The 25,167-nt window shown below is 41.9% G+C and overlaps 1 protein-coding gene across 3 annotated transcripts in view; it reads left to right on the top strand.

The window, feature by feature from the left end:
* csnk1db (casein kinase 1, delta b) overlaps positions 1-25,167 on the top strand; it is a 58,490-nt gene that overhangs the window by 10,487 nt on the left and 22,836 nt on the right. For all 3 annotated transcript variants that reach the window (XM_038735514.1, XM_038735512.1, XM_038735513.1), the window contains exons 3-6: positions 6,761-6,909; positions 24,322-24,550; positions 24,688-24,858; positions 24,980-25,128. In XM_038735514.1, coding sequence (XP_038591442.1) covers positions 6,761-6,909; positions 24,322-24,550; positions 24,688-24,858; positions 24,980-25,128 — 698 coding nt within the window. The remainder of the gene's footprint in view (positions 1-6,760; positions 6,910-24,321; positions 24,551-24,687; positions 24,859-24,979; positions 25,129-25,167) is intronic.

Genomic DNA, 25,167 nt, shown 5'->3' with positions numbered 1-25,167 from the left:
CAAGGAATTCTGGGAAATACTTGTGCCCACCTTCTATAGGATGGTTATGCAAATTAGGGGTACTTGCATGTTGCCTCCAACAATGAACTCTGCTAATATCAGCCTGCTCCTTAAACCAGACAAAGATCCCACACTCCCATCCAATTATCGCCCAATATCACTTATTAACGCAGATCTTAAAATCATCTGCAAAACCCTAGCAAGAAGGCTAGAGAAGGTATAATAAACTCTGACCAAATAGGATTTATTAAGGGCAGGCACTCCACCAACAATACACGCAGGCTACTTAATGTAATAGACTATGCCACTATTCATAACCTGGAAAGTTACAGCTACAGTTGTTTCTTTAGATGCAGAGAAAGCATTTGACAGAGTAAATTGGAAATTTCTATTTGCTACTTTATATAAATTTGGATTTGGAAACTCTTTCATAGATTAGATTAAAATCTTATACAGTTCCCCAACAGCTTCTGTCAGAACAAACGATTGTACTTCTCCATGCTTTAGTCTCCAGAGGGGTACCAGGCGGGGTTGCCCATTCTCTCCCTCGCCATTTGCTATTTTTATAGAACCGCTAGCAGCTACTATCAGACAAAATAATAATATTAAAGGAATTCAAACAGAAAATATACACCACAAGATAAGCCTTTATGCAGATGATGTGCCACACCGATACTTTTCCTCCTAAACTCACAAACTTCTCTTTCTGAGACAATGACACTTCAATCACATCCATCTCAGACTACTCCATTAACTGGAGTAAATCCATAGTTTTACCTGTGTGAGAAGTGTGATTTCCAGAGTACATCTACCACAACGCTAAAGTCTGGGAATATTAAATATCTGGGTGTCAATATTTCCTCCAGGCTGTCAGAACTGACATGGCTAAACTACACGACTTTACTTAAACCAATAGAGGATGACCTTGTACAAAGGACATCGTATCACTCATGGGAAGAGTCTCCACCATAAAAATGATGGTCCTACCTAAAATCGATTACCTGTTTTCAATGTTACCCACCAAACCCTCTGCTGTCTGGTTTGAATCACTGGACTCAAACATCTCAAAAAAATTTTGTGGAAAAATAAACCCCCACAAATCAGTTTAAAAACTCTGCAAAAAATTTTATCATTACTTCCTGTCCAATAGACTACAATATATCTCACAATGGATCAATCAGAGCCCCCTGGACCACTCATGGATGGACATAGAACAAACATTCTGTAAGGAAATTAAAATTTCCGATATGCCATTCATCAGTTCCAGCATCAAACGTAATACCTGCTTTAAAAGCATTAACATAAGCACTTCCCTGGCAGCTTGGTGGGAATTTCTCAAAATATCTGGGTCTTCACCTATCCCATGCAGATTTACTCCAATCTCGAATAATCCTGACATCCTGCAAAATAAGAAAACACTATAGTCCCCACTGTGGTATGACAAAGGGATAAGACATCTAGAGCATGTAATGCAAGGCAGTAACTTTATTCCATTCCAAGATCTAGTGGCACAATATGGAATTAGCCATAATAGAGTTCAGCAGTTTAAATCCATAATTCATGCTGGATTTAAGGATAAAATAATGGACTTAGATCTACCTCCAATGATAACAGACTTTCTTAAACTCTCGCCTCCAAAACTGTTATCAAAAGTATACATGTTGCTGTTAAAAACACAGTTCAATCTCTCTCCCATTCTTAAAGTGGGAGACAGATCTATCCATTAGTCCAGACCAAAACTTCTTTATGCAGATGTTTAAATACCTTTAGAATGACTACAAATCCCAATCTACAACCCATACAATATAAAACTCTCCATAGAACACACTGTACTGGACAAAGGATGTTCAGAATGGGTCTTGTGCAGTCAAACATCTGCCAGAACTGCTCAGGTAACATATCTGATAGTTACATGCATGCTATATGGCAATGTACACCTGTTCAAAAGTCGCATTACTTGGCTGTTGTGTGGCGTTAGTTAGATTGGTAGCGGGGTAGTGTTGGTTGGCTCACCTGTAGGTCGTGATTGGCTTGTGTGCCAGTCGGGGTTTGGGGGCAGGTCTGTGTGCTGGGGGGGGCTGGGCGCCTCTGGACCCGTCCTGGGGCTGGGCGGGGTTGTCACTGACTCTGGGGTGCTGCTGGTACTAGAGGGGCTCTTGCTATAAGCCCTGGGCTGGAGGGACCTGGCGTCCTCCTGCTTAGGGGGTGAATGATGGGGCCAGTCAGGAATCTGGTCCCAGTGGGGAGGACCATTCTAGCCTCCCTATGACCTCCTTCACCTTCCCCCCTTTGGTCATGTCTCACTACATTCACCCTTAGGACTCTAGGGGGGCGGGGAGGCTGCAGGGCATTTGGTGGATGGGGCTTCTTTATTGCAGCCTCGCCCTTCTTCCTCCCCCACTGGCCGCCCCTCAATTTTAATTACACATTAGACACAGAGGGCTTGTGGGGTGGGTGGGGCACGATGGGAGGCTCCACTACCTGACAGTTGTGGGGTGCCTGTGCCACAACTGCCCTCCAATTTTAACTGCAGCTTAGTTACCGCACACCTTACCTTTACTCCACTTCACAATCCATGACATGCATCCAACACAAAACGATACATTTATAGAGGCAGGCAGAGGGGTTGAAGGAGTGGGGGGATTCTCATTGGCCTTGTGTCCCCTGGCGTGGGGGCCCGCTCTGGACCTAGGGGTCTGGGGACTCTGGCTTCTGGCTGCTCATTTCTGGGCAGGTGGTGTGTCCCTGGGCCTGGGGACCCATTGTCTGCTCTCCTCGCCTGGGTCCTCTTCGGCAGGGGTGGGGCTCCCGCTGCTTCCCCCTGCCAGCTCTCTCACAGTGGGGGCATTTGGGAGTCTCTGGGGCACATGGCCGGTGTTGTCGGGGTGGGTTTTGGTGCTCCTCCTTGGGGGTGGTTGACTGGGGGGCTGGGTCCCCGTCCGGAGATGAGACCGGCCTCGGGTTTACGGAGCTCGGGGGCTGCTGGCTCTGCCTGGACTCTGGGGAAGGATGCCTCTGGCTGGGCTGGGGGACTGTTGGCCTGGTTCTCCTGCGTAATCGCTCCCTGGCGGCGGGGAGCTTCCCAGCACGGCTTTCTGCTGTTCCTCCTCGGGGCGGGGCGCAGCTTCCCCCGGGACATGCGGTCTGGGGTCCTTTGCGCTTTGGGGGGTGGCAGGGTGCCCTAGCTACTAGGGGTGGGGGTCTCTGAGCGCTGTGTGGGTCGATCCGGTTGCGGTTTTGAGGGCTGCAGTGGGATTATGGGGCGATAAACGATGCATCTTGATGCATTGTGTTTATTGTTTTTTTTGTTTTTTTTTCTCCTTCCCTGTGCAGGGTCTCTGGATGGTTACTGGTCGTTTAGTTTGTGCATTGGAGTCCGGGGGGAGGCATTTCCTGGTTGGCTAGGAGGGACCAGTTTGCGTCCCTGGTTTGCTTCATTGTTGGACCCCTCTGGATACTGAAGTATAAAGTTAGTTTTTCGGGATGTGCAGTGTGGGTGCGGGGCAGGGCTGTGCTCCGGTTTATTCTGGGCTTGTGCCTGGAGTTCTCGGCCCTTGACAGGTGGGTGGGTGGTTTTGGTGGTGGCATGCAGCTGAGCTAGTTGATTCTGCCTTGTTGCTGGTTTGGCTGGTGTTGCACGGCAGCCTGGGGGCGTGCTGTGCATGGGGGATGTCGGCTGGCGTGGGTGGCCTTAGTGTTTCCGGCGGTTGGGGGGACGGCGGACTTTTATTGGCAGGTGCACAGTGACCTACGCGGCGTGTTTGCTGCCGGGCTGGGACTTGCTGCTGGTGTTTCTCTCCGCTGGCTTTTGCTGTCGTGATCTGCCGCTCACTCTTTCTCATTTGCCCGGCCTCACACGCGGGAATCGCCGGGGGCTGCTGGGCATTGGGTGTCGGCGTGCTTGCTCATCACTTGTGCATTGATGTAGATGATTGCGTGGCATTTGGGCGTTGTTCGCTGTGCGGCGGTGGGGTACTGGGTGGGGGGGGGGGGCACTGGTCTATATTGTGTGCGCGCTCTTCCACGGGTTACACCTCCTTGCGTTCTGTCAGCATTGCATTGTCAACTGGCATTTGGATGGTCGTTTTTTTTGTTTTTTGGGCATCTGTTGGTTGGGTCGGGGTCTTCCGCGCTTGCATCGTGGTACATCTGGGAGTGATTATACTACTTTATTTTATTTATTTATTTTTTCTTTCCCCCACCCCTATTGGCTACTGGGGTTCTTGCCTGCCTGTTGCTGGGGTCGGTGTGGCACAGTCGTGGCGTCCCACTCGCACTAATAAATACATTCTATAACAGGCTTATGCGCACACACATGTACACACATATAGACACATTCACCCACACGCACACAGACACACACACACAGTCTCACACATAGACACAAACAAATTTAGGTTGTCCCTGGTAGAATTATTCCAGATGCTTTTCTTTCAGTTACTTATTTAAATTAATTGTTATTATTCCAGCTCTCGTTGCTGTGCTGTGTTGCCTATTTAGTGTGCGTGACTGTTTCTTGTTTTCTCTTAGTTATTGCTGCTGTTCGGGTGGTTGTCTTTTACTATTATTTTTATTGTTTGTTTGTTGTTGTTTTTTCTCCTCCCCAAGCCCCCCTCTCTGTTCTATTGCAGGTTTCGTTGCTTTCTGCAATTGGTGTTTCCCTCTCCTATTCCCTGTTATCTCCACCTTCCATCCCCCTTCTCTTGCAGGTCTTTCTCTGTGCTGTCTGTTTGTGCCCCCCCATCCCCACGTCTGCCCCCCTGTCCGGCCCGGTGACAAATCAATACCTAATTAAATAAATAATAAAACAGACAAAGGAGTATATTAATACACTCCTGTTAAAGTAAAATCTGTCTGGCACAATATGGTATCCAGCTCATCATACTCTATACCAGGCTGCTGGGCAGGACAGGTTTTAAAAAAAAAAAAAAACTATAAATCGCGGCTTCAGCTCAACTGTATTGTCTGGTGTCTTTCGTTTTCTTCTTTACAACTCAGCTACCTGAGTATCGGTAAACGACAATAACATCCAGTATCCTGGAGCACTGACAGCAAATCGTGTTTACTTTCTGTCTCCACACAAGCACGGCACATTATCAGCACGAGGACACGTAAAACATATTTTCTAAGTATTTCTTCATCGCCTCCATGTTAAAAGTAATTTCTGCCCCGCTGCTGTCATGATAACATAACGTTATACCGTGTGTCATCTAACTTTCGGCCGTTTTTATATTTTCTGTTTAACAGCCACGTCTGAGCGACAAAAACAGCTGCATTTAACATTACAGACGATCTGTGACTGTCCGCACTGTCATAATCGTTTCAGTTGTTTTGTTTGCCCCTAACTGATGCAGAAATGTATATGATTATCGTACTGCATTAATCAATAGTTAAATAAATCCATGTCAGAAACATTTAAACTTTGAAGTAAAGTAGCCTAATTAATGTCTGTTATTGTTATTATCACAACATATCAGTGACGTGGAAATTGGAATGTGCTTCATCAGGATGATTGAATAAAATATTGATTTATTGATTAGACATGTTTTTGATATTTATACTGGATAAACTGGTATGTTAATCGAGTAATAGGCAACATTTTTTTCTCTAGAATACACAAAATTTGTTGTTAGATGTCAACAGACAGCAGAAAGGCTGCGATGGAGACAGTGAATAAGGTCAAGTGAAGACTCTAAAGCTACTTTCAGGCCAATGTGACCTAAATCAGATTTTTTTTGCCCATATGTGACTCAGATCTGATCTTTTTATGACCGTGTGAACAGACCAGGTCACATGCAATCTGATCTTTTCCAGTTCGGAATTGGGCCACTTCCATATGTGGTCCAAATCCGATACAGATCGGATCTTCTTAAATGCGACCTCAGTCTGGACACTCAGGTTGCATTTGATGCGACTTTGACGTCACTGTAGAGCATCTGTTCTGCTGTAGACGGAGCCACTACGAAAAAGCTCCACAAAGTCTTTATCAAACATGTGGCCCTCTACCTCGCTATCATCTGCTCACAAATTCCCTTTCTTATACCTGAAATCCACCGGACCGGGGCTGTCTTCTGAGTTACGTGCATGCTACTTGTTTGAGCGGACACAGTAGGGGAGAGAGGGAGGTAGTTGTGGGGCAGATGCGTTGTACAGCGCCAGAAACCGTAATGAAACAAACACAAAGTTGTGAACACTTGTCATAATTTGGGAGAAATGTGACCCGTTAGAGGACAACGAAAAACGTGAGTCTCCCGCGAGCTAACCGGAGCTAACCTCTGTCGCTCCTTGCTTCCTTCGTAGCCTGAAACAGCGTGCTGCGTGTGACATTGTGTTATTCTTCTGCGAATGCGGGTCACTTTTAGGCCGCGGACAGTTCACACAGGAGTCTGATATGGGCCACATTTAAACAGTAATGTGAACTGTCAAAAAAAATCGTATCTGGGGAAAAAAATTGAGCGTTATGGCCTGCAGTCTGAACGTAGCCTAAGATTACTTGAGTTGATGACAGCTATGTTGCGATGACAGTTCGTTGCAATAAAACCTTAAAACCACATAAAAAGCCACAAGGAAGGACTGATACTGATACCTGTTGGGAATTTATTCTTTTTTTTTTAATCATTTTTAGAGAACCAACAACAAGAGTATCGATAAAGAACCAAACCAATAAGGAGTATTGTTAAGAGTAGTAGTATCAATCAAATCCAAGGGATACCCATCCCTATTTAACATTGTAATTGTGTTTACTCCCATGTTTTTGCAGTGGGTATTCCAACAATAAAGTGGTGTGGAGCAGAAGGTGACTACAATGTGATGGTTATGGAGCTGCTGGGGCCCAGCCTGGAAGATCTCTTCAACTTTTGCTCTCGCAAGTTCAGCCTAAAGACGGTCCTGCTGCTTGCAGATCAGATGGTGAGACTCCATGCTCGCTTCACACACACATTCTTTACCAACAACTGCTCACACGCATCCCACACTTTCTACTACTAACCCACAGCAACTAAAAACGAGAGCCGGAAGGGTTTCAGTGTTTGTCACAGAGACACAGTTCATATACAGTGGGGAGAAAAAGTATTTGATACACTCCTGATTTTGCAGGTTTTCCTACAGGTCTGTAAATTACAGACCTTTATATAGATACACTACAGTTTAAGTGTACCTATGATAAATAGGTACACTTAAACTGTGAGAGACACAGCCCTTACTGTGTGTTTCGGGTCGTTGTCATGCTGGAAGACCCAGCCACGACCCATCTTCAATGCTCTTACTGAAGGAAGCAGGTTGTTGGCCAAGATCACGTGATACATGGCCCCATCCATCCTTCCCTCAATATGGTGCAGTCATCCTGTCCCCTTTGCAGTAAAGTTGTCCCTAAAGAATGATGTTTCCACCTCCATGCTTCACGGTTGGGATGGTGTTCTTGGGGTTGTACTCACCCTTCTTCTTCCTCCAAACACGGCGAGTGGAGTTTAGACCATAAAGCTCTATTTTTGTCTCATCAGACCACATGACCTTCTCCCATTCCTCCTCTGGATCATCCAGATGGTCATTGGCAAACTTCAGACGGGCCTGGACATGCACTGGCTTGAGCAGGGGGACTCCAGGATTTTAATCCATGACGGCGTAGTGTGTTACTAATGGTTTTCTTTGAGACTGTGGTCCCAGCTCTCTTCAGGTCATTGACCAGGTCCTGCCGTTGTAGGTCTGGGCTGATCCCTCACCTTCCTCATGATCATTGATGCACCATGAGGTGAGATCTTGCATGGAGCCCCAGACCGAGGGAGATTGACCGTCATCTTGAACTTCTTCCATTTTCTAATAATTGCGCCAACAATTGTTGCCTTCTCACCAAGCTGCTTGCCTATTGTCCTGTAGCCCATCCCAGCCTTGTGCAGGTCTACAATTTTATCCCTGATCGTTACACAGCTCTCTGGTCTTGGCCATTGTGGAGAAGTTGGAGTCTGTTTGACTGAGTGTGTGGACAGGTGTCTTTTATACAGGTAATGAGTTCAAACAGGTGCAGTTAATACAGGTAATGAGTGGAGAACAGGAGGGCTTCTGAAAGAAGAACTAACAGGTCTGTGAGAGCCGGAATTCTTACTGGTTGGTAGGTGATCAAATACTTATGTCATGCAATAAAATGCAAATTAATTATTTAAAAATCATACAGTGTGATTTTCTGGATTTGTGTTTTAGATTCCATCTCTCACAGTTGAAGTGTACCTATGATAAAAATTACAGACCTCTACATGCTTTGTAAGTAGGAAAACCTGCAAAATCAGCAGTGTATCAAATACTTGTTCTCCCCACTGTAGAAAGTGTTCAGATCTTCCCTTTATTCACATTTTATGTTTCAGCCTCATGCTATAAATCTTTTATATCTTTTAAAAGTTCAGTGTGTAATATTTCTGAGGATCTATTGACAGAAATGCGATATAATATCCATAACTATGTTTTCAGTGGTGTATAAAGACCTTACATAATGAACCATTATGTTTTTATTACCTTAGAATGAGCCATTTTTATCTACATGGATATGGAGGTCGCTGTATTGTTTCTACAATAGCCAACAACGGACAAACAGCACTACAGAGCGTGTTTGGTCATCATAGCATTCTTCTTCTGCTTGTATAATTCCAGCAGTGTAGACACCATCACTACATTGAATACATACATACATAATACATAGAAGAAGAAGAGGAATAATAATAATAATATATATATATATTCTCTGAGTAGTCTTCTGGTTTATTAGAAGTAAAAAGAGAAGTGACATTTTGACAAATGAACGAGCACACACGTTATTTAGCACGAGAGCCGACAGCCTGTGGATCTTTATACCATGAAGCCAGTGGAGTCTGGACATAAACAAACAGCTGATGGCAGAAATCACGGATGCTTTAATATGGGACAGAACTTTTGAAAGTGGTGCTGAAGTTGTCTGTTTTCTGCTGGACAGGTAATTAACATCGCTAATTAATTTAGCGATGCAAATGAAAGCTGTTGTCTGATAGCTTTAGCTATAAGCTGGCTATAATCACAGAGAGACGAGCTGTTTCCCCTGTCAGTGGTGTGAAATATGTAGTTGCATTAATTTCATGTTGCCTAATTATTCTCCAGCCTGTGGGTTGGCTTTGCCGGGTACGTTAGCGAGACGTTGCCCTGGTAGAAAAATCATGTAAGGTTAGTTGGATTGGTTTATTCTCCAGCGCTGGTTTTGGCTTGTGGTGTAAAATATGTAGTTGGATTAATTTCATGTAGTGACTCTCTCTCCAGCACTCCGTTTTGGATTTGTCGGTTACATTGGTGAGACAATCAGCTGATCACTAATTGGCAATAAAATGGCAGCTTCCAGCATCGAAGCTCAGACCAGCCAGTAGCTACTAAACTTTCACATGATCAGTAAAATCAATGCGCAACTAACATTAATGATTTTCACATGCACACTGTGCAGCATGATAGCGCTTAGCTAGCGTCCTCTCATTCTTCAAAGGACATGTACTGGTCAGTAAGTGGTGGAGAGTGAGCGGAGCAGAGGAAAATATGAGCGCTAGGTTTCAGTCTGGTAGTAAATGTACAGTGTAGGTCACAGTGTGTCTGTGAATTAAAGTCTGTTGTTTTTCAACTGCTGGAAAAGTGAAGGTGGTTAACGCTAGCTAACGTCTTGTCTTCAGACTGCGATCTGGAAGCTGAGCAAGATGGTTTTTTGGCTGCTAGTTCAAGTTCGTTTGTTCTCATTCATCCACGTGTACAACGAGTACATAAATGAAGGAAATGCTGTTTCTCACTGACCTTGGTGCTCAGTACAAGATTACAGTAATCAACTTTCAAGACAAGACACAAACATGTAGATACATGAGACAAAAAAAGAAAACTGATATAATTAGGCGAAGTGAACATAGTGTGGCTAGAACATTGGAAAGTGCGTAGTTCAACCCTTATCTGAATCTATACTAATAACAGCAGCATCAGAAATTAAAATAGCAGAGCTCAGTAATGTTATGTTACTAACTTTATTTTATTAAATAATTTACATGAAGTAACATTAAATTGCTGCATTTCATTACTACCTACTTCCTTAAATTGTTACAAATACTTTGCTTTAAAAGTACTAAGTATTCACACAGTGAGAAAAATGCATCTTTCGTTTCACAATTGCATTCTAGCCCTCATAATCGTAATCAGGTACCGAGAAATTCCCTCTCCTATACAGGTGAAACTTGAAAAATTAGCATATCGTGCAAAAGTTCATTTATTACAGTAATTCAACTTAAAAGGTGAAACTAATATATTATATAGACTCATTACATGCAAAGTGATATTTCAAGCCTTTATTTGATATAATTTCGATGATTATTGCGTACAGCTTATGAAAACCCCAAATTCAAAATCTCAGATAATTAGAATATTACATGAAATCAATAAAAAAAAGGATTTTAAATACAGAAATGTCAGCCCTCTGAAAAGTATAATCATGCATATGTACTCAGTACTTGGTTTGGCCCCCTTTTGCATGAATTACAGCCTGTGGCGTTATGAGGTGTTATGGAAGACCAGGATGCTTCAATAGCGGCCTTCAGCTCTTCTGCATTGTTCGGTCTCATGTCTTTCATCTTTCTCTTGGCAATGCCCCATAGATTCTCAATGGGATTCAGGTCAGGCCAGTTTGCTGGCCAATCAAGCACAGTAATCCCATGGTCATTGAACCAGGTTTTGATACTTTTGGCAGTGTGGGCAGGTGCCAAGTCCTGCTGGAAAATGAAGTCCGCATCTCCATAAAGCTTGTTGTGCTCTAAAATGTCCTGGTAGACGGCTGCGCTGACTCTGGACTAAAGCACAGTGGACCAACACCAGCAGATGACATGGCACCCCAAACCAACACAGACTGTGGAAACTTCACACTGGACTTAAAGCATCTTGGATTGTGTGCCTCTCCTCTCTTCCTCCAGACTCTGGGACCTTGGTTTCCAAATGGGATGCAAAATTTGCTCTCATAAGAAAAGAGGACTTTGGACCTCTGACAAAGAGACCAGTTGTTTTTTTCTTTAGCCCAGGTAAGACGCTTCTGACGTTGTTTGTTGTTCAGGAGCGGCTTGACAAGAGGAATACGACATTTGAAGCCCATGTCCAGGACCCGTTTGTGTGTGGGGGCTCTTGATGCAGTAACTCCAGCCTCAGTCCACTCCTTGTGAAGCTCCCCCACACATTTGAATGGCCTTTTTCTGACAATCCTCTCCAGGCTACGGTCATCCCTGCTGCTTGTGCACCTTTTTCTTCCACACTTTTCCCTTCCACTTAACTTTCTATTAATGTGCCTTGATACAGCACTTTGAGAACATCCACGCATTGTGATGCATCGAGATATCGAATCGTTGACAGGATAATGCACACTCCTAAGTGCCTCCCTTTTCTTTTGAGGTGTTTCTCCACCTCCAGATCTGTATGGAGACCTGAAAATGGCTGTCCAGTCCCTGTCCAAATTCATGTGTGTAAAGCTGGTCGTGTCATACCTAAGAAGACTCGAGGCTGTAATCGCTGCCAAAAGTGCTTCAGCTAAGTACTGTCATTAGATGGCGGGCCAGAACATTGTCAATTGACCATTTATATTCCATCATTTACTGTGTGTGTGTGATTAGTTCAGATGGTAATGCACAGGACTCCCGTTCGGAGGGTTGTGTGTACAGTCCTCACTCGCTGCTAGTATTTTTTTCTTCCTTTTTCAAGAAATTGATTGTGAAGAGATCGTATTGCACATTTAAGCATATACAGGAGCGTACATCGCGGAGATTGGTCCACATCAACGTATGGACACTTATTTTCATTTCCCCAGTATCTCCAGGCAGAGGAAATTCCTGCTTTTCTCATTCAGGGGAATCCGCAATCTCACGTTTTTTGACGGCTTTTTCAGAGGTGTGTCAAGCAAGACAGAGACTCATTTGAATTTCCTTCAGAACTTTTCAAAGTAAAAGTTCTCAAACACGACATATAGTACTGCTGCAAAAATGTTCTTGCGCTTTTATTTTGTAGGCTCTCAGCAGAGCTACACATACTGAGCGGAGCAGATCAGTGTAGATTACACAAGTTGACCATAACTATGCTTTACTGTAAGTAAGTGCAGCAATATTAGTACTAGTAAAAGGCTGATACTGCATCAGTACAAACAAGTAGGTGCACCAAGTGATATTTTAATCTGTTCTGCCTTTCATCCACCGCAGCTGTGTTTTGGTTTTACACAAGCACATGTGCTAGCTCGGCTAATAGCTAGTTATAAACAAGCTAAATCTTTGTCTTTAACCTGATTAGCTGAGATGCTACTTACCTTGAAATTTAGCAACTCAAACTCAGCTGCTTGTTGAGAGAAACCAGCTCCTCTCTACAGCAGCAGCAGAGGGGTGAGGAGGACATGAGGAAGGATTGATACTGATCTGTCTGCGCTCTTCTTTCTAAACTTCACTCAGTATTTTGATGTCAGGAGAATATAGTTGATTTAACATGTTCCATTTGTTTCCACTGAGAGATTGATTTCATATTGTTACTTTGCTGCTGTAAACTTTACTTTTGTTGCTGCTCTGAAAACAGTTATAATATTAAAGCTGCAAGCAGCGTTGGGCGGGCCCTCGCACTTGTAAGCGCGTCCGCGCATGAACCAGCCGATTTGCATATTCTCGAGCTCTGCCGGTGCGGCTGTGAATTTCCTACGCGGTTATGACGCCGCATGAAGGTGTTATATGTCACTTCCTGTGTCCCCTGTGTGGAGCTACATAGCACTTGCCGCTATGAATATAAATCGGTATTGGTGTGTAGATGTCTGCGGGGTGGGACAGTTATCAAGCACATAAAGTTTGTTTCAGATGTGAGCATGTACACTGAACAATAATGTACCCAAACAATAAAATAAATTCCTTTTATATTTCCCTGCCTTGTTGCTTATGTGTACATAGAGAAGAAGAATGTGAGAACAGCACACATTTCATCGTTACTGTGTGTTAGAGCATGGGAGAACAGTGGATACTTTTAATACAGCCCACACCCCTAATACTGTGTAACTATAACAAGTAGAGAACAGAAGAAAAAGATGTTCTTTCTTTACAACTGTCTGCATAGCTTATTCATATTGTGTAATGAATGAAAATAAATAGGCCTACTAGGCTCCTCTCTACTTTGACATTTAAGATTAGCTTGTTTGATCCACCTTCATACACATGTGACATTACTGTACAACTTGAGAAAGGTGAGTTGTTTTCTGCTCCAGCCTGCCTAAAAGAAAAGCGTTTTTGGGATTAAATGGACTTTATTAGCTGCTGCAGTGCAGGATGAACTCAGAATAGACCCATTTCTCACCTTATTATTCTAAATCATGCAACGAAGAAGAAGAAATGCATAATAAATCCTGGGACAAAATCTGTCCACAAATACTGTACAGCATGTAGTCTAATGAACAAGACTTGTGTTATAGCTGACTTGGGCAGTGAAATGTTTAACTTTTTTAATTCATGTGGTCATAGTTGTCCACAACTAAAATCAGAATATAAGAAGAAATGTTTTATACCACCTCAAGAAGGCTTTCTATCAGAAAGGTAGGAAGGTATTTCAAATGTACAACTGCAGTACTTAAATCTAAGTAAAGTAATTTCCCTGACATTACTGTGTTACGCATGTAACAGGTTTTATACTTCCTGTGAGTATAATCCAATCAATCTTATTTTTTTACTGTATATCCGTTGTGTAATTTGATAAATTGTGTTGTATGTGGTGCTCGCATCGGGTACTACTGAGACTTCATTGCCCTCTTCAGAGAAGACTCTGACTGCAACATGCGTCTTTGTAAAGAGAGAAACAGACAGAAAAAGTCTCTAACTCTGCCTGTCAGCTCGCTCTGCTCCGTTAAAACTGAATTTACCATACAGAATTGAATACGAGTGCACTCCAGATTTAGCTGCAGCCAGCTGACCGTGTGCTTCTCCCTATACCGCAGTTCTGTGTCCATGCATGCAGCAAACTGAAAGCACTGTCTGTCGGAGCGTCTACGTGAAAAGAGAAGGAAGACATTGCTGGTAGTATTGTCTTCAGAGTTGTTAAACACCTCAGCGCACTGAAGGAAGTCAACTGACTGTGTGAGGGGCAAGATCGTTGATGTCTGCAGGCAGAGTAGGAGCTCTCCTGTCTGACTGGTCCACCAATAGCAGAGAAGATGACCCCTTGAGACACAGCCCCTCCTCATTTGCATAATGAGGCAGAAATGCATACAAAAATTTAAAAAAGACAGGCAGAAATAAATACCATGGGTGAAAATAAATAAGGTAAATAAATACAAAGGAAGAATAAAACAGACAAATATTAAAACACACACATAAATAAATACATTAAAAAAATTTGTAATAAATAAAGTTGAATAAACAAATAAGGTAATTATAACAAAGGTGAATAAGTAAAGGCACTAATTAAAATATAAACATTTATGTCTCCTTGTATAATTTAATTACTACCTACATTTATTTATTTACTTTATTTTTTTGTGTATTTAATTGGATGCTTATTTATTTATTGAGCATTTATTTATTTCTGTATTTATTTCTGGCTGTGTCAGGATCGGTCCTCCATAACGGGGTGGGAGAGTTATCAAGCACGTAAAGTTTGGTTAAGATGTGAGCATGTACACTGAAGTTACAACAACTTCCTGTGTCATGGCGAAGACTTGATCTCTGACGCCACGCCACGGACACACCCATTGACGAAAACTCGCAAATAGCACAACTTTTCATCTTCAATGCCTTTAGAAGGCACAGCACAAATTTGAAGTCGGTCGGACTAAATCCCTAGGAGGAGTTCGTTAAAGTACGAAGTGTGTAAATCATCCAAAATTTGACGTAAAATTCAAAATGGCCGACTTCCTGTTGGGTTTAGGCTATGGCTCCAAGAGACTTTTTTGTGCGTCTGGACAAGATACACGTACCACAGAAAATTCGTGCACGTAGGTGAAACGTGCGGCGGGGGCTGCTTCGTTAAAAGTCACTTCCTGTTGCCAGCAGGTGGCGCTATGACTGTGGGTGAATATCAGCATGTACATGTGTTCAGGGCGGGACTCTCATCCTACATGTACAGTTTGGTCCAGATGTGAGCATGTACACTGAAGCTACGACAACTTCCGTGTCATGGCGAAGAGTTGATCTTTGACGCCACGCCACAGACACGCCCATTGACGAAAACTTGCAAATAGCACAACTTTTCATCTTCAATGCCTTTAGAAGGCACAGCAGAAATTTGAGGTCGGTCGGACTAAATCCCTAGGAGGAGTTTGTTAAAGTACGAAGTGTGTAAATCATCCAAAATTTGACGTAAAATTCAAAATAGCCGACTTCCTGTTGGGTATAGGCTATGGCTCCAAGAGGCTTTTTTGTGCGTCTGGACAAGATACACGTACCACAGAAAATTCGTGCACGTAGGTGAAACATGCGGCGGGGGCTGCTTCGTTAAAGGTCACTTTCTATTGCCAGCAGGTGGCGCTATGACTGTGGGTGAATGTCGGCATGTACATGTGTTCAGGGCGGGACTATCATCCTAGATGTACAGTTTGGTCCAGATGTGAGCATGTACACTGAAGTTACAACAACTTCCTGTTTCATAGCGAATCATCGACGCCACGGACACGCCCATTGACGAAAACGCGCAAATAGCACAACTTTTCATCGTCAATGCCTTTAGAAGGCACAGCAGAAATTTGACGTCGATCCGACTAAATCCCTAGGAGGAGTTCGTTAAAGTACGAAGTGTGTAAATCATCCAAAAATGGCCGTAAAATTCAAAATGGCCGACTTCCTGTTGACTTTAGGCTATGGGTTCTTGAGGCTTTTTTGTGCGTCTTGATATGATACATGTCCCCAGAAAATTTCGTACATGTAGGTTGAACGTGAACGAGGGGCTAATTTTTTCCAATTTTCTAGGTGGCGCTAGCGAGTCATTTTGCAACGCCCATGTGCGAAACTTGTAGAATACGAAATTTTTCACCGGTTCTGACACGTTTGCAAATTTTGGTGAGTTTTCGAGAATGTTTAGGCCATGTCAGTTGAGCCTACTTTGCAGAAAAAATAAAAAAATAAAAAATAAAAAATAAAAAATAAAAAATAATCCGAGCAAATTCAATAGGGACCTCACACGGTCGTGCTCGGGCCCTAATAATATTGAATTTGATTACTGTTCTGAATTTATTCTTTTTTAAATGACATATTTTTAATGCATGAAATGCCAATAAGAGTAGAGATTAAGAACAGAACCAATAAAAAGTATTAATAAAATCCTAATAGTATAAAATAAATACAATATTAATGGCAGCCGGTAAAGACAAGGTTTATGATAATTAATCACTCATAGTTAGTCCATCTCTGGGGTGGATCTCTAAATAATTTAGTTTCTATTTATAAAGATTAAACATGACAATTAACTTATTTTTAACAAAAAAAAAAAAAAATTGTCTTGGAGTGTTTACGTCCCAAGGTCTAGGGGTATCCAGGATGTAAAGTGCTTAAAAGTGCTTATAGGTTTTAGGCAGTAACTCAGTAGAGAATGGTTCTGTATGTTACATCACGAGCCAGATGTTTCTTGATGTACTTCAAACCATTACTCATTACTAATAACTTTTTTAAAGCTGGGTCTCTGACATTGCCAGCGTTGTGTTGGACAGATTTGTGGGGTGTGTGTGTGAGAGAGAGAGAGAGAGAGAGAAAATGTGCTGCGTGAATGCACCCTCGGCACTGATCTGCAATCAGATAAGATTTTAAATAGGCCTAGTAAAGTAAAATAAAAACTAAAATAAGTATGTGGTGGTCAGAGTTGATATCGTGGCGGGCCGCCACAAATAAATGAACGAATAGGAAACGCTGCCTTTCCTCTGTTGCTGCTCTGTTGTTGCTGCTGCAGTGGTCTGTGTAACTGGGACCAGGGCGCTCTGTAGGCATGCCTGGCCGGCCGGCTGCCACCACTGACCCCTCGGGCACTTGTGCCGTTTGAGCACATTTTCGATTCGCCATCAACTTTGGTAAAACTGCCAATATTCATGTTCTACACAGTTGACTTCTCATCTCAAAACCGCTCAAAAATGTATTTAGTGATTAAAAGCGTACAAAACTTGTAAGAACAAAAGTCGTTCTGATGTTCGCCTCTTTCTCCACTTCTTTCCGCTTCTCTCATGAAGGCTGCTTCTTGGGGAGTAGTCTTACAGTCAAGCAGTCGTGGCAGTGCTAAAACCCCTGACAAAGCAGAAAGAATTGGACATAATTAGTGAATGAAAACAGTATTTGTGCTAAAATGAAAAAGTGAGAGCAGCAGAGTGGTGAGTATGACATGACTGTACGGATGGAATTAGTACTGTACAAATGTACATGATGCTGTGTGAGGCATTATGCTACAGGAATTCCACCTATTCTCAGTTTCTTCATCAGCCTTTATTTGTAATTTAAAAAAAAAAAAAAAGAAGGGGGGGTGGGGTACAAGACCTGGCCTAGTGAAATGGAAGGGATCTAGCTTGAGGTGTGTAAAGTTTTCTTCCTTTCGAAGTATCAAGGATGTTCATTTACGCTCAGCTGCCAATTCCACACCTGCGCAATGTGTACCTGTTAAAGAAACACTTTTCTTCAGGAAACTCAAACAGCAGATCAGTCTCTCTGTTGGAAACTGTAGGAAACTGTAGGAACTGTTGGAAACTTGTAGGGCAGTAATAGGCCTACTGCAAAATTACTTTTCCCAGTAAAGAGTAATGTAACGGATTACTATTTCCAAAACAGTTGTATTATTACAGTTACTTATCCAAATAACGCTGTGCTAATGAACGCACCATCCCTGACGTGACTGCGCGACCGCGCTGCAGCTCAGCGGCACTGGACCTTATGTTGTTAAAGTCAGCTGTTAGCCAAGAAGCTAAAGGACAGGTATTTTCGACAGCTGTAAGTAACGTCATTGCCATTACTGTGTCACTGTCTAAAATGCAAAGAACATTGTCGTCCGTTGTAAACTTAAAAACTTTTCAACTGCGAAAAGTTCTACATTTATACTTAGGCTAATTGAAGCATCAGCTAAAGCAACACAGCAACGTGAAACTCAGAGAGAAACTCCGGCCGCTGCTGCCAGTGATGCTTGGACTCATTGGGAGAGAGTGGCGTTATAATAGGCTATCACCCAGTAGTGGGCCTAAGTAGAGTAGCTAATATTACTTTTTTAAGGAGTAGGTCTATCCTATGCTAAGTAACTAGTAGGTAATATTATTTCTGAGTAACTTGCCCAACACTGAGTTGGATCAGATAAATTGGGAATGTTTTGATTATTGCTTGTTAGAGGCTATGTCTAATGTTTACTTTGACTTTGTTGTCTATTGATCAATCATATAGGCTATATACACTTTGCTGTGTGAATGGTTGCTTTTTAAGTTGTCCTTATGTTAAAGGTTTTGGCACGTTATTAATTAATTTCTTGTGAATGGTTGTGACAAGGTTTAGGCTATATAAGTCCTTTTCGCATGGGTCGCTCGTGCTCCTCATCAACAGACAGGTAAACAAGCGCTCCGCGAGGTAACCATGGCAACGGCTTCTGTGTGACTGCCGCGATCCTGTGAAACTGTTGCGGTCGTTCTCGTCTTACGCACACGCCCGCCCGCTGCCAGAGTTGAAATGTGTTGAAAAGTGAAACTTTTTCCTACAGTTTCCAACAGATAGAGACTGATCTGCTGTTTTCTGCTGAGTTTCCTGAAGAATATAAGTGTTTCTTTAACAGTCAGGCCACCAGGTCTTAAACAGGCAACAATCTTTGCTGCTGTCTCTTATTCATTAAAAATCATCTGTTAACTTCAACTGAACTAATTTGAAAGTTAGTAGTTACATTATTTAGTTATAGACTCAGTTATTTCATGTTGCACATTTAGCTGTTGAAGTTTGGTAAAAATTAATACAAAATAATAATTATTATAGAGAGGTTGCGATGGTGCAGTGGATTAGACCCTTGTCTTTGATTCCCACTGCAACACATCCATTAATTAACTTATTGTCATGGGTCCTGCTTTACCTTCCATGTTAGAGCCGCCGCCAGTTTAATCAGGGTGTCGGGTGGTCTCAGTATATTTTCCTGCTTTTTTGCCCTTTGCCAATCACATGCCTGTATAATGAAGATTGCTATCTCTCCCTTAAACGGCATCTATGTAATGATGTGTCGACAAATTTTTATCGTCGACTAATCGCAGCAACCCTAGTAATGCCAGAATTTAGCAGTTTTTATTAGCTTCAGGGAGTAGGGTTGACCCCCAATAGTCGAAGATTTAATGCTTCAATGGGCGGAGCCTGATTTGACTGTCAATCTCACAGTCGAAGCTTCGCAGCGAAACAAGGATCGTGCCATTTTGGCGATATGGGGGTGCTCAACGTCTGATTTTACATTGAACTACCAGTTTTCTCCCAATAAGTTAATATACAGCCTATTACAATATACATTTCAACGTTTAATGCTGTAAATAAACATGTAAAAAGAATAACTTTGAATAAAAGTTTTTAAAAGTGTGTAAATAAATCCAAAATTGTAACCCTAACCCTGGGTCGTCAGTGCACATGTGTAGGCGTAGCGTATGTGTGTGGTGGCGGAAGAGGAACATTTGCTGAAGAGACTGAGCCTAATTGGTTACTTCACTGGTGTTGTGCCGAGTTGTCCGCACCTTGCGGGACTTTCGGATAATGTATCACCATTGATAAACCACACAAAGAATATTATATCATTTTTAAATAGCTGGCTACTTGAAATAGACCGGCGAGGAACCACGACGTGTATGTAGTTGTCGGCAGCATGGCATGCACGCAAAACTCACACAAGACCAGTGAATGACAGGCAAGAGAGAGAAAAGGGGCTTCAAAAAGCCTCAGCTTAGCTGGAAATGTAGTGTAAGTTGAATGGATAGAGACTGCAGCTCTGCAGCTTCTCAAGATTAAAGCAGACCTACCGTGTACCGCAGCAATCAGCTCTGCAGGACCAAGATTAAATTTTTTTTATAGCGAATGCATATCGGTCATCGGACTAATTGATTACTAATAATCGGGATCGGCCCAGAAAAAAACATAAGTCGATCCCTAGTCAGTGCTCAACATTAAACTTTTTTGCAACTGGCCCCAGTCTTACAGTCAATGCCTTACTGGGCCCCAAAACAATTTCTACTGTCCCTCCCTCCAAATGTTATTTCAGTGTTACAGCCAAACCAAAGACTTAAAGAGATTGATTGATAATAACTTATATTTGTCCCTGTAGGGAAATTAGTTCGCAGAACAGTCAAGTAGGCATTACATCATACGCCACAGAGAGAACCATCAAACATACTGGTAAACATACAGTAATACACATAACACATAATTTCCCATACCCCGTACCTTGCAACCGATTAAATTAGGCATCCTGCCTATTTGGATATATATGTGCCTTATCTATTTAAAAACCCAATTGCTTGAGGCACAAATGAAGATTTAGATCTATTTTTGGTAAATAGAGGAAGGCAGTATCGTTGCCCAGATGGCAGTAGTTCGAATGAAGGGGCAAGGGGGGGGTGCCTCTTGTCTCCCACAATGGTTTTTTCGTTGTTCATCATTCTTTCCCTATAGATACATTCCATACTTGGTAACTCGATCCCTAATAGTTTACTGGCCGTTGTTACTGTTTTGTTTTTCTGTGCCTCAGTAGCATTGCCAAACCAGCAAATGATGCAAAAAACCAAAACACTTTCAATAAAAGAACAATAAAACATCTGAAGCATTTTGTTAAAATTAAAAGATGGCAGTTTCTTTAAAAAGTACATTCTTTTTTTTTTTGTGTGTCTTTGTGCTTATGAGTTCAGACCACAGATCCCATTTAAGCTTATGGTCAAGCACAATACCAAGGTATTTTTAATTGGTAACAGATTGTATAGATTTCCTGTTGATAAGAGTAGAATTTGATGATTGGAACGTTCTAAAATCAATGGACATTTCTTTTGTTTTGGTGTTGTTTAGAAGGAGGCTTTGACTTCTCACACCACTTTAGGAAGTAGTCAAGAACTGGCCCATGCTCCTCCTCCTCATCATATAGTAGGCTCATCAAGGCAGTATCATCTGCATATTTAATAAGCTACTTGTTTGGGAAATAATAAAGCAGATAAAACACATCCCTGGGGAGAGCCTGTGCAACTGGTCTGCAACTGAGAGAGAAGTACCTGCTCTGACTTGCTGGATCCTAAAATCAAATCAAATCCATAAAATCAACCTAGGTTCAAGTGAGAATTCTGAGACCAATCTATCTGCTAAGATACTAGGTTGAATAGTATTAAAAGCCATGTTATACTGTTAACATGTTTAATCATTTATTAAATACATCCTGGATATAAAAAAAACTAAACTAAAATGTAATCACAGTTAAAATTATAAAAATTAAAAAGGTTAACAAAGCAATTAACTTTTAAAACAAAACAGACTCAAACATGACGTGTTCTGCTGGCAGCCATTTAATAAAATAATGTATACACAGCAACGGATAAGGTCACCTATCCTGATTGACAGGTTGCCATGGTAACAACATGTCAATCACAAGGTAGTCCCGCCCTAAAGTATATGCTGTTTTCCGGTCTATTTCTCCATAAATGGGACTATAATTTACTAAATGAACACCATGCTACTTTTACTGGCCCCGGGCTGGTCACCGTACATGTTGGCATTCATGATTGATGCCAGTGCTGGCAGGACTCATGCAGCCCCAGACCATGATACTCCCACCACCATGCTTGAATGTAGGAAAGACACACTTGTCTTTGTCCTCACCTGGTTGCCGCCACACACGCTTGACACCATCTGAACCAAATAAGTTTATCTTGGTCTCATCAGACCACAGGACTTGGTTCCAGTAATCCATGTCCTTATTCTGCTTGTCTTCAGCAAACTGTTTGCGGGTTTTCTTGTGCATCATCTTTAGTAGAGACTTCCTTCTGGGATAACAGCCATGAGAGCCAGAGCACGTGCACTCAACTTGGTCGACCATGGCGATGCCTATTCTGAGTGGAACCTGTCCTGTTGAACTGTTGTAAGGTCTTGGCCACCGTGCTGCAGCTCACTTCAGGGTCTTTGCAATCTTCTTATAGCCTAGGCCATTACATGGCGGGCCACAACAAAGTCCAATTATTTCAAATCTTTCTATACTTGTGTGCATGTTTAGCTCAGTCGGTAATGTGCGGGACTCCCGTTAGGAAGGTATGGTTAGGAAGTATGATCGATCCCAACTAACTGTGGGTATTTTTGTGTCCCTTGTTAAACAAATTGATTATAAGGACACTTTAGCACATGCTCACAATAAAGCATGTGCTACAATTTGTGTGCGTCCCAGCGTTTGATCCACATTCATAAACCAATGGACGCTTATTTTCATTTCCCTGAGGAAATTCACAGGGGAATCCAATGACACGTAAAAGCTCCCAATAAACTTGTCATAAAGCATTTCTGTTAAAGAAGTTTTAATTTTTATTTGCGCTTTTTTTTTTTTTTGGAGGCACAATCAGATGAAGCGACTGTATGAGTAACTGTAGCTGTCATGACTGAGATCTATTTCAGCACCAGCCGCTATCAATTTATTTATTTTTTATTTTTCTGCTATCAAAGCAATCTGGCCTAGGCCATCTTTATGTAAAGCACCCATTCTTTTTTTTTTCAGATCCTCTGAGAGTTCTTTGCCATGAGGTGCCATGTTGAACTTCCAGTGATCAGTATGAGGGAATGTACGAGTGATAACACCAAATTTAACACACTTTAACAAGTCACATGACACTGGGGAAGGAAAATGGCTAATTGGACCCATTTGGACATTTTCACTTAGGGGACTTTTGTTGCCAGCGGTTTAGACATTAATGGCTGTGTGATGTATTATTTTGAGGGGACAACAAAGTTACACTGTTAAACAAGCTGTACACTCACTACTTTACATTGTAGCAAAGTTTCATTTCTTCAGCATTGTCACATGAAAAGATATAATCAAATACAGGTGCTGGTCATATAATTAGAATATCAACAAAAAGTTGATTTATTTCAGTAATTCCATTCAAAAAGTGAAACTTGTATAATGTATACATTCATTCCACACAGACTGTTATATTTCAAGTGTTCATTCCTTTTAATTTTGATGAACTAATTTTGACAACTAATGAAAACCCCAAAATCAGTATCTCAGAAAATAAGAATATTGTGAAAAGGTTCAATATTGAAGACACCTGGTGCCACACTCTAATCAGCTAATTAACTCAAAACACATGCAAAGGCCTTTAAATGGTCTCTCAGTCTAGTTCTGTAGGCTACACGATCATGGGGAAGACTGCTGACTTGACAGCTGTCCAAAAGACGACCATTGACATCTTGCACAAGGAGGGCAAGACACAAAAGGTCATTGCTGAGAGGCTGGCTGTTCAGAGCTCTGTGTCCAAGCTCATTAATAGAGAGGCGAAGGGAAGGAAAAGATGTGGTAGAAAAAAGTGTACAAGCAATAGGGATAACCGCACCCTGGAGAGGATTGTGAAACAAATCCCATTCAAAAATGTGGGGGAGATTCACAAAGAGTGGACTGCAGCTGGAGTCAGTGCTTCAAGAACCACCACAGACGTATGCAAGACATGGGTTTCAGCTGTCGCATTCCTTTTGTCAAGCCACTCTTGAACAAGACACAGCGTCTTAGCATAAGGCTGCAACATAATGTGAAAAGTGAAGTGGTATGAATGTTGAATTGTATGTGCAGTTCATGTGCTATTAGATTGTTTGAATCATTAAATTTTTCTATTACTTCAATATTACAAAGAAAATTGTTCCATTTTTATCTTAAGCTCAGAACACTATATATGAATCACAGGATATAGTATCCTTTTCCATTATTGAGATTTTCCCACAGAAAGGGATTTCTTTAATATAATTCAGGGAATAACCCGCTGACTCTTTTTTTGTTCTTGTCATTATCTAAATGACCACTTTAATAATCAAAACACTGTTTATTGAAACTGTGTTTATAATTCTGTATTCAAACAAAGAAAAAAACAATTTCACAGAGTATGTGGAAAAATTAACCAGAAGTTAATAACATTTAATAGGTCAATGGTTTGCTCTGGTTAATAAACATGGTCATTAAGTTTAGTCAGTGACCTCTAATCCAACCCTAATCCCCCAAAATCTGACCCCTCTGTGATTTACAGATTGAGCTGTCAGACAGAGGTGAGTGGATGGTAGTTTAAGTGCTTGGCGAATGCCCTTATATGTGCTTAATATGGTGTAGTGACCGAATTTATTATTTTGTTCTTCTCCACTACAGATCAGCCGCATTGAGTACATTCACTCCAAGAACTTTATCCACAGAGATGTGAAGCCTGATAACTTCCTGATGGGACTCGGCAAAAAGGGCAACCTCGTCTACATTATTGACTTTGGTCTGGCTAAAAAATATCGTGACGCTCGCACACACCAGCACATCCCCTACCGTGAGAACAAGAACCTGACGGGCACTGCACGCTACGCCTCAATCAACACACATCTGGGGATTGGTAAAAAAAAAAATATATATATATATAGATATACACACACACACACAAATATATATACTGAACGACAAATTACAGTGCAGTGATGACATTTTTTCTTCCTCTTGTCTTCATTCTTTCGTTGTCTGTCCTCTCTGCAGAGCAGTCAAGGCGCGATGACCTGGAGTCCTTGGGCTACGTTCTCATGTATTTTAATCTGGGCTCGCTGCCTTGGCAAGGCCTTAAGGCTGCTACCAAGAGGCAGAAGTATGAACGGATCAGTGAGAAGAAAATGTCCACGCCCATTGAGGTGCTTTGCAAAGGATACCCCTGTGAGTCTCAACTTGTATCAAAAAAAATTATAAATTATTTTCATAATTCTATATTGACCAATATTAATCAAGAACAGTCATAACCATCAGCTGAGAAACGTTTTCTCCCTCTTTGTCACAGCGGAGTTTGCGACATACCTGAATTTTTGTCGCTCCCTGCGCTTCGATGACAAGCCAGACTACTCATATCTACGCCAGCTCTTCAGGAACCTGTTCCACAGACAGGGTTTCTCTTATGACTATGTATTTGACTGGAACATGCTGAAATTTGTGAGTACTAGTGTATGTATGTGTATATATGTGTGGTGT

This window comes from Micropterus salmoides, unplaced genomic scaffold, assembly GCF_014851395.1.
Source record: "Micropterus salmoides isolate LMB-PRFRI ecotype aquatic unplaced genomic scaffold, ASM1485139v1 Ms_hic_scaffold_21, whole genome shotgun sequence".
In the NCBI taxonomy this organism is placed as follows: Eukaryota; Metazoa; Chordata; class Actinopteri; order Centrarchiformes; family Centrarchidae; genus Micropterus; species Micropterus salmoides.
Note: the sequence above shows the minus strand (reverse complement) of the source record. Positions and strands in the feature narration are given on the sequence as shown.